At 40.4% G+C, this 14,209-nt stretch overlaps 2 protein-coding genes across 4 annotated transcripts in view; one reads left to right on the forward strand and one right to left on the reverse strand.

Annotated features, from left to right (window-relative positions):
• smcr8b (Smith-Magenis syndrome chromosome region, candidate 8b) overlaps window positions 1-8,083 on the forward strand; it is a 10,298-nt gene extending 2,215 nt beyond the window's left edge. For all 3 annotated transcript variants that reach the window (XM_035660721.1, XM_035660722.1, XM_035660723.1), the window contains 5 exons: window positions 1,116-1,528; window positions 3,005-3,759; window positions 4,200-4,658; window positions 4,983-5,490; window positions 6,844-8,083. In XM_035660721.1, coding sequence (XP_035516614.1) covers window positions 1,116-1,528; window positions 3,005-3,759; window positions 4,200-4,658; window positions 4,983-5,490; window positions 6,844-7,291 — 2,583 coding nt within the window. In that variant the 3' untranslated portion in view covers window positions 7,292-8,083. The remainder of the gene's footprint in view (window positions 1-1,115; window positions 1,529-3,004; window positions 3,760-4,199; window positions 4,659-4,982; window positions 5,491-6,843) is intronic.
• The window catches only part of zgc:112980 (uncharacterized protein LOC503706 homolog), a gene marked incomplete in the record, with an annotated part of 10,024 nt that continues 3,382 nt past the window's right edge, over window positions 7,568-14,209 (reverse strand). Inside the window, 11 exon segments of the mRNA XM_035660724.1 lie at window positions 7,568-8,582; window positions 8,708-8,750; window positions 9,614-9,665; window positions 9,885-9,951; window positions 11,413-11,518; window positions 11,742-11,846; window positions 11,946-12,023; window positions 12,127-12,216; window positions 12,796-12,875; window positions 12,970-13,196; window positions 14,124-14,177. Of these exon segments, the coding sequence (XP_035516617.1) occupies window positions 9,647-9,665; window positions 9,885-9,951; window positions 11,413-11,518; window positions 11,742-11,846; window positions 11,946-12,023; window positions 12,127-12,216; window positions 12,796-12,875; window positions 12,970-13,196; window positions 14,124-14,177 (826 nt within the window).

The following is a 14,209-nucleotide window of genomic DNA, read 5'->3' on the forward strand; positions in this document are numbered from 1 at the left end:
TAAAACATTCACTAGCCATTTGGCCGGTGGACAGAAACGGTAATTGTGCACCCCGAGACAGTAATTAAAACAATCACAAATATTATTATGTTTCTAAGCAGAGGATCCAAATTATCTCTCTGTCATAACATCCTGTCAACAGGATGGTTATATATAACTTTTGTGTTCACTAATTATTATTAAGGGGGGGGGGGTAGTTTTACCAACATAGATTGTATTACAGGGACAATTCAACAGGTAAACAACATTTATTGTATTGCATATGATGACTTACCTTACTGGAATCTTTTTCCAGTCCTAGGATTACTAAAATCATTGGTTCTCCACCTGGTCTTAAAAATACGCCATTAAAAATGTTTAATTATTATCAATATCAACTAAAATGACATTTTAATGTTAATGTTTACAATGATATACAGAAAAACTCTCATAGTTTTTAGGTCCAGTGTGTAACAGTGTGTGACATTTAGGAGGATCTATTGGCAGAAATTAAATATAATATTCATAGGTATGTTTTCATTAGTCTTAAATCATCTCAGTTGTCAATCAATTGTGATATTTTTCCTTAGAATGGGTCGTTTATATGCACAGACGCTACACTTCACTTCTCATTCCCAGGTCATCAGATAAAGACGTCAGCTGTGTTCAGTTAGTTGCAAACGGAAACCTCACAGCTAGACGCCACTAAATCCAGCACACTGATCCTTTCAATATGTTCGTGTCCAGCTGGGGACCTTTGTTGCATGTCATTACCCCATCTGTTTCATTATGTGATGAATGTAGAGTAGAGCTGCAACTAAATGATTATTTTCATTATTGATTTTTCCGGATTTTTCCCAAATGAACTGATTAATTGTTTTGTCTATAAAATGTAAGAAAATTTTCTTTCTTATTTATCTGATCAACAGTACAAAACCTCAGAGAGCTTCAGTTTACAATTATAATTATTAACAGAGAGAAACAGCAAATCCTAACAATGGAGGAGAGTTTGGTGTTTATGCTCTAAAAATGACAATTAATAAGTTAATCAGGCATCTTGAGTGATGAAAGCCTGCAGTAGGAATGTTTCAACACTTTCTGATGTTTTATAAACTAAAATAATATAATGTTTCCAGGTGGGACCCAAACCTGTGCTGACGATACCAGATGACCAAAGAGTCATCGGATCGTTTGACCTCAATCACTTCTCAGTTCGCATCATGTCTGTGGACTACCAGGCGTCCGGCCCGGCCCACGTCCCTCCTGTGTGCCCCGGCCCCCGCCTCAACTTCAGCGAGGACTCCAGAGTGATTCTGGGAGATTCAGGGGAGGATGCGTTTGCATATGTTCACCACATGACCCTGTATGACCTGGAAGCCAGGGGTATGGTGCGTCCTTTCTGCATGGCGTACGTGTGCTCGGACCAGGCGAAGCTGATGGAGAACTACTCTGAACTGTCGACGTGCTTCTCTCAGGCCTCCGACAGCCTCAAGACGGGAAACAGACAAGCGTTTTCTATGGAGCTGCAGAGAAAATTACAAGAGCTCGAGTAAGATCAGGATGTGCTTTGTTGAAATAAGAATATTTATGTACCTATGTATTAGAGCCTGACTGATACATCAGCACCAACCACTGCCTGGTTCCTCCAGGAAGCCGCAATGTTGTCACAATGAATGCAAATTCAACCAATTGCAGTGAATTCTTTGCGACTTGAATTGCAGAACATTTCTTCAAATTTGACTAATCATTGTAGTTTCCTATGCAAAAGGTCACCAGATTTACTTCCTTGTTTCTAGTTGTGAAGATGCAGCCTTAAAAGTCATTTTTAGGCTGCAGCAATCCCAAAGTCAGAGGGAATGGCTGACTACTTGGATGATATTAACATAGTACAGATATATATTCAAATAGAAGAACATCAGCCAATTAAGTAACAAGAAACTGCAGAACAGGAATGCAAACACAATGTTTGGGACTAATAGAAATGCTTATGCTACGATTATGTTTCAAAAACTAATATTAGCCCATATCATTACCGTCATTTTTTTTCTCAAACTCTGATATTGGCATTAAAAATTCCTTATTGGTTGGGCTCTGCGACGTATTAACACACCAGTGGTCCACTCACACTGCTGCCTGCCTTCAAAATGGGTCCTGTTTACTGTGTTCACGATAAGAGCCCACCTCTTTCTCAAGCCCAGCCTGTGAGAAGCATGACGATGATCATTTTATTATGATTAATCTCTTTATTACTTTTAAGATTAATGAATGTTTGGGCTATATAAAATAATAATGAAAATTGCCAATCACAGTTTGCCTGAGCTTAAGGAGACATCTTCAAATTTCACATAAAATTCACATAAAACAGAGAAAAGCAGGCAATGTTTACATTTTAGAAGCTTTAACCAGAGAATATTTGGAAATTTTACTCGATAAATAACTTTAAAATGTAAATTAAAGGACCAGTGTGTAGGATTTAGTGGCATCTAGCAGTGTAGTTGCAGATATTATAGTCCATTTCTACCTAAATGTTACACATTCAGCCTTTTAACATCAAAATAGTTGATTCATTTTCAGGTAGTCCAATAATTTAATAACTGACTAATCTTTTCAGTACTGATGTCACTAAAATAAAGGCCCTGATAAACTCCCAAACAGATGCAGACGTGCACACAGTTCTGTTTTTACTACACTGGCAGTCTGTGTATATGGACGTGACCCCACATCTGGCCCACGCAGTCTTAGATTTTGGATGTCTGCGTGGACCTTGTATATACCGGGTTACAAAAGTCGGACAATATTGCCTGACCTACTGTGGTTTCATGTCTCACCTTGCTGTAGTGACATACAAGTGTACTCCAGGAGCCAGTGACAACCCTGTTTGTTGTGGTTGCAAGTTCAACAGAGCACACTTCTGACCGCAGCCGTCAGTGATGCTGGATGTGGTCAGAGGTGAAACACTGCTTTTCAACCTGCTGAAGTTACTCTCTACCTGCTGACTAAATATAACCCTCTCTGACTGTTCCAGGTACACACGGTTGACTCTGCTCCAGGAGACAGAACATTCGAAGACGGCAAACGGGTTCACAGAGGTGGGAGAAAAAGCTGATGAGCTTGAAGCTGTGGAGCGTTCAATCTTAAATCACAGAGATCTTCTCCGCCAGGTCACCTCGTACCCAAACAGGAAGCTGAAACAGCCCGACTTCCTGCCGTACGACCCAGCTGACTCCCTCACTGATCCGAGTGTGTTACCGCCTCCTGAGCCCTGTCCCTCTCTCTCCACCTCCACCTCCTGCAGGTCTGAGCACCGTCTGAAAACTCTGCAGGAGCTTTGCAACACCTACTTCCTGTCACTGATGAAGGAGCAGCTCGCTGACACGGAGCGGCGCCTACGAGGCGACAGGAGCGTACTGCGCACTACTCGCGTCACGCGTTCATTGTCCAAGAGGCTTACGCTCATTAACTTCCTGTTTGAGCTGTGGAGCCCAGAGGATGGAGACGAGGAGGAGAAAGAGAGCACAGAGGCAGAGCTACAGAGGGCGACAGGGAGTAAGAGCGGTGGCGAGATGTTTCAGTCAGAACCAATGAGCCTGGAGTCATTTTTCTCCTGTGTGGAGGAGATCCCGATCAAAATGGAGGCAGGAGAAGGTGGAACAGTGACCCCTGACCCCAATGTTGCCACAGAGATGACAGGAAGTGTAAGCAGTGGCGACAGCATTGAAGTGCTCGGGACGGAGAAGTCTTATCGGTCGCAGCATGACGTCGCTGGATCTGACAGCAGAGGTATGAAACTATAGGATGATGATTTGAGTTGAATATCTTTGGGTTTGGGGGCTGGTGGCGGCCAAAAAATGATCCCTTTGTTCACACATTTCACAGACTAACAATTTAAAAAAAAATCTACATTGAAAATAAAATAAATAACTAATAGTGCAAAATGAACCACCAGAGCTTGTAATGTCAGTGTTTGTTAGCTGAATCCAGTAGAGTTCCGACATGATTAGTTAGTTAATAGATTGATAGAAAAGCGGCAAACCACTATTTTCATAACTGATTAATCCTCAATTAGTCAAACAGTTGTGATGCACATTATTCTCTATTTTGTGACATTTAGATTAAATGATTTATTAATTAAAAAAAAAGAATCTCACAGATTAATCACATTAATAACAGTATATGGCTTCTCACAACCGGACCAGCTGACAGATCCTTCTCTTCAACAGAAACACAGGTTGGGATGATGGACACGTCTTACAGACGAGCTGCAGTAGAGGCAGGCTCTAGACGCGTGCGAGCGTACGCCAGGCGAGCCAACAGCGAGGACAGCATCGAGGTACTCAGTACGACCGAGTCCATCTTTCCTGACGACCTCACTGCCATCACGGAGGAAGAAGCAGAGCGCCAATCTCTGAGTAACGGCTTTGAGAATGAGAATGAGATACAGTGTGAATCTGACAATGTCCACAAAGAGGGGAAGACGTTGAACACATTGACTTCAGTGAGTGAGGACGTAAAAGGAGGGCCTGTTCAGGAAGGTGACGGTCGTGCTGACAGAGAAGAATCCATAAAGCAAATGACTGCCGGTGGTGAGGTTATAATCAGAGAGGAGCAGGTCACTGAGTGTTTGAAGAGCAATCAAGTCCATGAAGACAAACCTGAGAAGACGTCCAGACTTCTGAAAGGTAGTACATCTGTTACAATGTGTGAAACTTTTTTTAAACACAATTTAAGACTCCACTCTAATTTGGCAAATTTTGAAGAATGTTTAGTACAAATAGTGAATGAGTAGTTCAACTTGAGTGGCAGCTGATGACAGCAGCCAGTCAGTGAACAACAGTCTGATCCTCTGACTGCTCATGTTTTTCCCCTGTTGGTGTTGCTGCATATAAGAATCTCAGTAAAATGTAATTATTACTGACAGAAATGAGGGACAAAGCTGCAACAATAACCCCCAGGTTGTAACATATCTGTATTTACACATAGTAAAACTGTTGTTCTGTTATTAGTTGAAGAAGCAGTGGAGTCGACGCCTCAGTGGTCTGCGGTCTATCCGACGGTGCAGTCGGTGCCTGACCTTCATGTGAACTTCGCCCCTCCTGTTGCCCTGGCTGAGGTTGAGCGGTGGTCTCCGCCCTGCGCTCCTCTCAGGCTGCTGAGTGTGGACGAGGCGTCTGACTGCGCCAGCTTCACTGGATCCACAGACACGCCCTCTCCCTCTCTAAATATCCACAGCAGCACCCGCTTGGATAAGAGGAGGAGGAGGAGGAAGGCTGGACTCCGAGCCCTCAGGTTCCTCAAACAGAACTCGTTCTCCCAGCATGCTGTGTTTTGTCTCCTGAGCGGCCGGCCGCTGGTTGTCATCGGAGGAGACGAGAGTTTGGTCAGAAAACTGGTGGACGCTCTGAGCCTCTTCCTGCCTGTTCCTGGTCCTGATGGAAATGCTGTCATGGCGTGTTTGACGACGCCGCTTCAACTGGCCGACCTGCTCACCTGGAGGCTGATAGGAATACACAGGTACTACAAGTTGTTTTTGTTTCATTACAAAACTATTTTTATGTTGAGATGCCCTATTATATTTTCTTGATTGCTTCCTTTTATTTAACTGAGCCTTTGTAAACTGGCTGTACAGAGAATAACAGAAATACTTTACACTTAGTATCCAAGCAGTCAATACCAGTGTAGGAGAAATTCTTCCAAAATATTGAGAGTTGCTAGTTCTCTGAAGAATTACGAACCCAGTGTGATGAATCAAGTCCCTTTATTCATGCAGGATGGAGAGAAGACCTCAGCATAGATGTTCTCTCTCTACTTCCAGAATGATCTCCCTTAAATACCATCCAGTACTTCCAAGAACCCCCTGGTGACTTATTAACAGTACCGCTGTAAATCACATGCAAAGGTTTTAGAGCTTCAACCCAAATGTTTCTTTGATCTGACCGTGTGATGTGAACTGATTCTTACCAGACATCATCCTACCATAAAAATCACTAACCCCCTAAACAAACTAAATACATTTACTACCCCATCTAAAACATTTATCTCCCACACCAGTTTGATGTGAAGATTGCGTTGCTTCACCTTCCGTGGAGTGGAGTCCGCCATGTTGAATACTGTAGGCGTTTCACAGCCACTGTAGTTTCTCCTTCACATGGTTGTGAAGTAAGGGAGTTGCAATCTCAACTACATTACACACTAGATTCCACTAATTCGTAAACACTGGTCCTTTAATGTCCTAAACGGTTTTAGAAAATAACATACCAAAACAAGAAAGAAAAAGTAGAGATTTACCAAGGCTGACTGAAAGTCACTTAATGCAACAACTACTACAAACTATGGCATCAAAAGTGTTAAATGAACACCTCTCATATTCAGGGGGAAAATTTCAGCTAACTGCAGGGCTACTGTTTTGTATGTTTACTGCTCTAATAGGTATTTTTATATTGACAAAGGGTGGAATTATTATGTGTAATGTGAAAGCTGTCACTACCTCCACAGTCCCCCTCAGATCTATTTTAGTGTCTTTTAAGGTGGTGGTTCACTCACTGCTCTGATCGTCATCATTTCCACCAGCAGTCAGCTGTTGTCAGTGAAAGCTTTAATATTCTGACAGTATGCGACCTGCTCAGCACCAAACAGCAGACATACTATCATAAGCAATTAGCAGTTAAAGAGCCAGATCTTTCCCTCAGGAGCTGGTGGTGGAGACCAAAACAGAGCGTATTGAACTACAGCAGACACACAAACACAAATGAATCCTTATATTGCCCCATATCTGCTCGTGTAAATAACCAACCATTTATGCATAAAGCAGTAAGTAGTAAGAGCAAATGAAAACTAATTCACTCTGTTCTGTTCTGACACTGACAGATCGCACTCCAGCTCTTCGGCCATCATTATTCACTCTCTGACTCGCTACAGTCGTTACTTGGCCCTGTTGGACCTGGACCAGAGGACGCTGCACTGTCCGCCATACTCCGGCTCGCTCATCAGCAGACTGGCCGACCCTCACACTGGCATCAGCCGAGGCATCACCTACCTGCTGCACCTGGAGAGCTGCCTGACCGCGCTGGCCAACCAGGCTCTGCTGTACACGTTCAATCGTGCTCATCAACGTCCAAAGACCGCTGGAGGGAAGGACGCTGCAGAGAAAGACGAGTCCCTGTCCACTCGAGGATTCTGCAGCAGTGAGAGCGATTTGAAAGTGATGAACTTCCTGTCTGACCTGATCAAACAGCACCACGCAGGACGTGGACCACCGGTTTTAAGATTCTCTTACTGTTCTGCGCACCTGCACAAAAACACGTATGCAACATGAACACTGGATGAACAAAAACAATGCACTAGATGCACTGATTTCTCTAGAATATTGATTGATGCAGAGTTAAGTTCTCTGCCTGTGTGAACTTGTTAAAACACGAAGAATCACACTTATATGTTTTTATCTGCAGTGTTAAATGTTAGTGTGTGTGTGTGTGCATGATTTTTACTCCATGATGCTGTAGGTTGTGTATCTCTGGATTACTGGACACAAATGCACTGGTGACTCACACATGCTGGCAGCCTTTACAGCTGAAGTGCTGGACTTTTTTTTATTTTTTTTTATGTGTGTGTGAGGTTTTTAAAATGACTTATTACTGGATCACATGTGAACTTTTAAGATATTTGAGCCACATATGAACACTGTATCATGTAAGGAGAGGAAAATAAGACCTGACATGGTTTTGTTGCTTGTAGTTTGTGGATCGTGGTGGTCAAGAGCTACATGGACTGGTAATTATTTACTTTTAAAAACACACCTTTAACCTCTCAGGGTTTCTGCCAGCTGTAAACCATTTTAATATGACTGCACTCTTAAAACATTTTCACGTTTTCAATGATTGTAAACTGTTGAGTTCTTTTTAGATTTTTTTACTTTAATTTCACAAATTCATGAAGAAAGTCAAAATCAATTGATGGGAAAAGACAACCACTCCCCCTCAGTCGACTTCCAATATCACAGGCAACAGGCTCGTTTTACTGTACTTTAATGTTTGTTACTCTGTTGATGCAAATATGAGCCGATTTTAGTGTGTGCACATTTTCTCTAAAAATAAAGTCACTTTTTTTACATTGGGATTCTGATTTAATCAAAGCAATAATGCAAAAATCCAGACCAACCCACACTTTATTTTTATAGCGTGGGCAAACCACTTTATAAAATAGTATAGTTTATTCAACATTACATAATTGACTCATATGAGCATTTTATAACAGTGGATATAAAGTATTTCCAGGAAGAACACAAACACCACTCTGTTAAAATTAAAAATCCTATAGTGCAGAGTTAAACTTCCAGTTTAGACCTTCCACATGCTGAATAAATACCGATCAAGTCCTTGAATGAATGAATGAATGAATGAATGAATGAATGAAGCAACATAAAGTGTCTCTATAATGTAATTAATAGATACAACAATGAGGAAGTCTCTTCATCTGTGTATTGACATCTGCTTTGTCCATGAAAATTCAGACACACACATTCATTCATCCAGCTCTCCACGGTACTCAACCCAGTGTAGAGGAAAGAGTGCTGCGACCTCCACCAGGAACATCAGAATGGACGTCAGCTACAACCACCAAGGAAAGAAAAAAGAAAAGTGTATTTTAACACATGCTAGCTGTTGGAAGCTTTTGTTTAGGGCTTAATATCAAATGTTTTAAATGAATTCATCATTCATCTTGAGACACTTACAGTTTGGTTGTTTTTTTGCGTTTAATGCGAGACAGAATCAGCCCTGAGGGGAGGAAGAAAATACTGTTATGACACATTTACACAACAATTAGGAACAATCTACCTGTTCTCTCAATGTGAAGTACAGCAAAGCTACCCTACTATAGGGGAAATCTCCAGTTTGGTTAACTAAAGCTCCTTAGAAAACATATTTTAAACTACTTTAGGAAAAAAAAAAAGGGATCAAATTAACTATATTTGATTGAATGTACATGATATAAAATTATATATATGGAAAAAAAAAAGCCACTCAGTTGAGTTTATTGCATAAGGTGCCCCGTTGTAACAGTAATACATAAACCAAAAACACAGAACAACCCTATTAATGGGAAATAAAAAAGGTTTTGTCGGTGGAGTTTATCAGTGTCATGTTTGTGCTGAAGTATGGCCATGGGGATTCTTCCTCAGGCTGAGATTTGGGAGGTTTATCCACGATGTCACTGTGTGAGCACATTCATTACACAATGTTCAAGTGCTGCCTGATGATTTATTGCCTGGGCGAGCCTTCACAGCCGGAAAGTCAGAGTCGGGGGCGCTGAGAGGAAGTTGGTCTGTATAATAACATCGTTTTTGTTGTAGTTTTTGCATTAATTTGAATGGGCCGGATAATTTATAGTCATTAATAACATGAAGACAAATCTGTTTTACAGCTGTTAATGAGCATTATATTGTATTCAACATATTTGTAAGGCCTAAATGTTTCACATGATGTATTTTAATGACAGGGAAACATCCACAAGGTGCCTTAATTAACAGTTAACTTTGAAAGAAAAATATTTGTTACCCATTGTTCGAAAGAAAGAGACTATAGATTCTTTAAAAGCTGATTCTAAATAAACCAAAAAAAAAGAAAGTTAGCGGACTTACAGCTGACATTGCAACACTTGGGAGAAGTAGAGCCTAACAGCCTCTGGACTGCCTACGGGAGGAAACAGGAGGTTAAATCAGCATCGTAACGTTCAGGTCACACTGAAGAATCACCGCAGAGTAGGTGCACCATCACCGCCACATCAGGAGAGCTCACAGAAAACAAGATCAGACCCAGATACTAAAGGAAAATAGAAACTCTAATGTGAACTTTTCTAGCTCAAACTTTTCTTCTTTTGTTGCAGCAAGTTATAAATTAAATATGACTCACTGGTTCTCCATTAAAGAAGACTGAGGGGGTACAGGGGTGCGAAGAAAGGGTAGCAAATTATCCCCATCTGACAGAGACACAGAAACAAAGACACACTGTGTGTTGTGGCTGTGTCGTACATCAAAGCAGATAGTTTCTGTACACAAGAGTTTCATCTTCATTCACAGATACAGTGAAGAGTTTTTCACCATAAGCATGCACAAGGACGTACATGGACATCACAAGTGAAGTGACAGAGTTGACCGAGTAAGGATTCAAATTGTGTGCATTGACAATATAACACCAGATCCATTACATTTGGGTTTAATTCACACTGTCAGTAGTTTAATTACATTAAACAATGATCTCTGGTAGATGTGAGGATTACTATTATTATTAAATGTCAAGTGGAATAGATGTCATTTTTATAACTTGAATTTAATGTGAATGACATTTCTAAGACAGACTCTTTAATTACAATAACTGAGATAAACGTAGAGCTGAAACAATTAATTTATCAGTTGATAGAAAGAAAATTAATGAACTATTTATATAACTGATTAATAGTTAAAGTAATTTCCACTGGCTACAGCTCCTGTTCCTGTTGCAAATCGGTATCTGCAGATACGATTATATTTACCTAAATGTTGATAAGTTGGTAGTTACTTGATCCAAAAAATTATATAACTGAAGAAAAGACTAACTGAATGTGACTCAGGTAGAGAGAGGACGCACCACTGTTGGATTTGTTTGTTCAGACACGAGCTACAGAGAGTTCTTCTTCTGACAGAGAAACAGAAACTTTACCAGTTCTTGTTTAACCACAGGAACTGGGTTGGCAAGTCGGTGCAGTTAAGCAAATAACTTAATTCATTGAAACAGGAAATTAAGCTGAAATAATGCTCTTAGTGTTTTTTCCTGTTGCTGGACTCCATGGTGAGAAACAATGAATCCAAAACACCTTAAATAAATCAGTGGTGGAAAGTAACTAAGTATATATTAAAGTTCTTTACCTAAGTACAGTTTATAATAAAATATTGTACTTTTGACTCCACACTTAATTTATTTGACAGGTTTAGTTAGATAAAAACACATGATAAGCTTAAAAAACGACATATTGTTGCTTTATTTGCGACTTTATCAGAATTTAGTTTCTATTAATTATCTCACAACTCCACAGATTTATATTGTGATTGTTTGGCGGGGACCCGACCCCTGGGGTGGGAACCACTGGACCAAACTATCCAACTCAATATAAAGTAGCTAAAACTAGCTGCAACTCGACCAGCTACGTTAAAATGCTGCTCATACATTGATGCATCAGTATTATCAATATGATTATATAACTATATACCTCTGTACATAAGTAGGATTATGAATGCAGTACCTTTACTTATAACAGTATTTTACACTGTTGTATTGGTACTTTTACTTCTGTAAAAGATCTGAATACTTTGTCCACCACTGTGAATAATTTAGAGCATTTCTGAGTGTTGTCCTACTGATAACAGCTCATTTTAAGGATGATGAAGAGACGATGCCCACACACCTGTTGTGTTTTCCAACTCCTGTGTGACCTCCTGTAGGAAGGAGCTGAAGCGTTCTGCACTGGAGGACAAACTGTCCCACAGCCACTCGAGAGCCCACACATTCTCCTGAGAGACACAGAAATGTTATTGAATAAAATCTTTAAGTCCTCATTTCAGCCTTGTGGCTCCTCCACACATATTCATAAAATGAATAATGAGCCACTCTTCTTCTCCCATGAGAGGTCATTCATGTTATTTCAGCCATAGAAGTATACAAGGTGTTATGGAAACATGGAAACTGTGGACTAAATGTCTAAAAACAGGATGTGAGTGAAGAACAGGCCATTACCTTAAACGTACTGAGCACAGGGAGGGCTGGACTCAGAGCAGAATTTATGATTCTTAAACCTAAAGCCCCTGTTACCAACAGCAACAAGGCCTGATCTGGGTACACCTGTAAACACAAACACACATATATTAAACACAGGATGACCTTACCCGCTTGTAACAGCCCTGGGTTTGAGTGTACATGTGTAGATCATAACATACGTACCTCTTGAAAGAATCGAGGGATATGCATGTTCGTCCAGTGGTCCTTGGGCAGTATCGAATTTACAGCATCCTTTGCTTCCTGAAGAAAATACAGAATTAAAATAACTCCCAAGAAAAACAGATGGAAGATTATATATGCAGTGTATATACAAAAGAGCTTTTAATAGAGAGTTAATACATACGTGTAGAAACTGTGGGCTCGGTGCTGGTATAGCGGTGAGTAAACCACGAGGTGCGTTGACGACTGCGAGTAAAGTGGTCCAACACTGAGACTGGAGCAGAAAGGTATCAGACGTACAATCACACACTAAACAAGGCAAATTTGTATTTACAGAGCACAGTTCATACACATAGTGGGGGGGGGAATCAATTCACAATCACTTTGTCACAAAATGCACACAGGTAAAATGTGTGACCAGCCAAACACAATTCAAACATCTCACAACACATTCACCGTTGTTAAACAGCATGTTTAACATCAATTCTAGTGTTTCCTGTTAGTCAGTGCGGTGATGTAAAGTTTAACAAATTGTTTCTGCCCCACAATCCTCTGAGGAAGACAAGACAGAAAACTATTACAGTAGTCTGTTTTTAAGGGCCTGTACAAGTCTGATAAGTTTTTTTTTAAATAGCTGCAAGCTCCAACATTTTGGGACCATGTTAGAAATAAACCTTTTCACTTTCTATTTTTTTTTGTCCTTTCTTTCCTGTGTCTGATAATCCACAAATAAAATCAATCAAAGTGTGTTTTTAAGGCTACAAAAAGTCTGTACAAGTCTGATTTTAATAATGACGTTCTTTACAGTTCGATTTGTTGTGAAACTGAACATCGATGAGTGTTGTAGACTTACATCAGTAAAGACAGCAGAGCAGCACTTCTGAACCCTGAGAGCAAACTTCACCTGCACATCACGCGGTAGCGGCACAGCACCTACAGAGAGCAGAGAGTTTGACTCTTTATATTAAAATCTGTATTTTTAAAAAAGGTGTTATAAGTGAAAACCTATAATCCATCTATGTCTGACCTTTAATTGGCTCCCACGCTGCTTTCGAATAGCAGAGCTGTGCTGGCTGACTAACCACCAGCTTTGGCGCTGTTGCTGTTTCAAAGATGGAGAGATAAAAATGGAAGAGAGGTGGAGTGAAGCGGGAGGCGGGCGCGTTCACTGAGGTGAACAAACTGTGCAGAGCTGTCGTAAAGTCTCCCTCCATGCACATGAAGAAAGGGATGAGGTCTCGTACTTGCTGGAGGCTACCGGAGAAACAAGACAAATGCAGCCAGTCAACAACTTCATGTCACCAACCAGGACTAAATAATAGATACATGTATGCATTCATTATTTATTTTGAAATGTTTTAGCTGTAATAATTACTTTCTTTTAAATCAGGGGTATGTAAATATCAGTCATTTTAAAATGTGCTTTAGCAGCTCCCCTCTACAAAAACCGAGCTGGTCACAGGAAGCAATTTTAAATGATGGAAACTGAAACAGAGGAACATTTAGATTTTTTCTTCCTCTTTTCAGGCAAAGATTTCAAATATTTTTTTAAACTGCCCAGGGAACGTATCTGATTGATTCAAATTAGGGGCAATCGATTTGGTTATACATGTTTTAAGGCCGTTGATCCCGGTATTAAATATGAACTTTGATCAAGCTGAATGGTAAATACTTAATGAAAGTTACTTTGGGAAAACATCTGGCTACTTCATTTTCAAACCACACAGCCGATAGTTGAGAGACGTTAAAGCAGAAATAGAATAAGGGGGTTTCACATTCACTGTAAATGAACTGTAATAGAGTCTATATCACATAATCTAGCTTTAGTAACATTATTGATCATGAATAATTACAGTACTTACAATCTGTGTTCAAAATTCACTTTCTGGCTCTTCCGCAAATTAGATATTTATTTAACCGGCCATAAACTGCGTCATGGTTTTGAGCTTCATATTTTAGTCAAGATCTCGGGTCTAATGCATCGTCCAGACGCCACCTCCTCACTGAGCTCCGTGGCCTTTCTCTACATCTCCATGTTTTCTTTTTTGGTGGTTTAACCCCGTCAATGTGTCCAATAACATCTCTAATAACTTGTGAGGCAGATGTTTCTTACAGGGAAAACTGTAAGAAAGGGAAGCTCAGTTCAGTCTGTTAAATATTTGTGGTTATTTGAACACTCACAGGTTGGGATCATCAGTCTGGACGACTCGCAGGTAACGACACAATTCTCTGTACCTGCAAACAGTGATAACACAGCCAGGTGTGGT

The sequence above is a fragment of the Morone saxatilis genome, unplaced genomic scaffold (genome assembly GCF_004916995.1).
Source record: "Morone saxatilis isolate NCDOM2014 unplaced genomic scaffold, NCSU_SB_2.0 Contig17, whole genome shotgun sequence".
Taxonomy (NCBI): Eukaryota; Metazoa; Chordata; class Actinopteri; family Moronidae; genus Morone; species Morone saxatilis.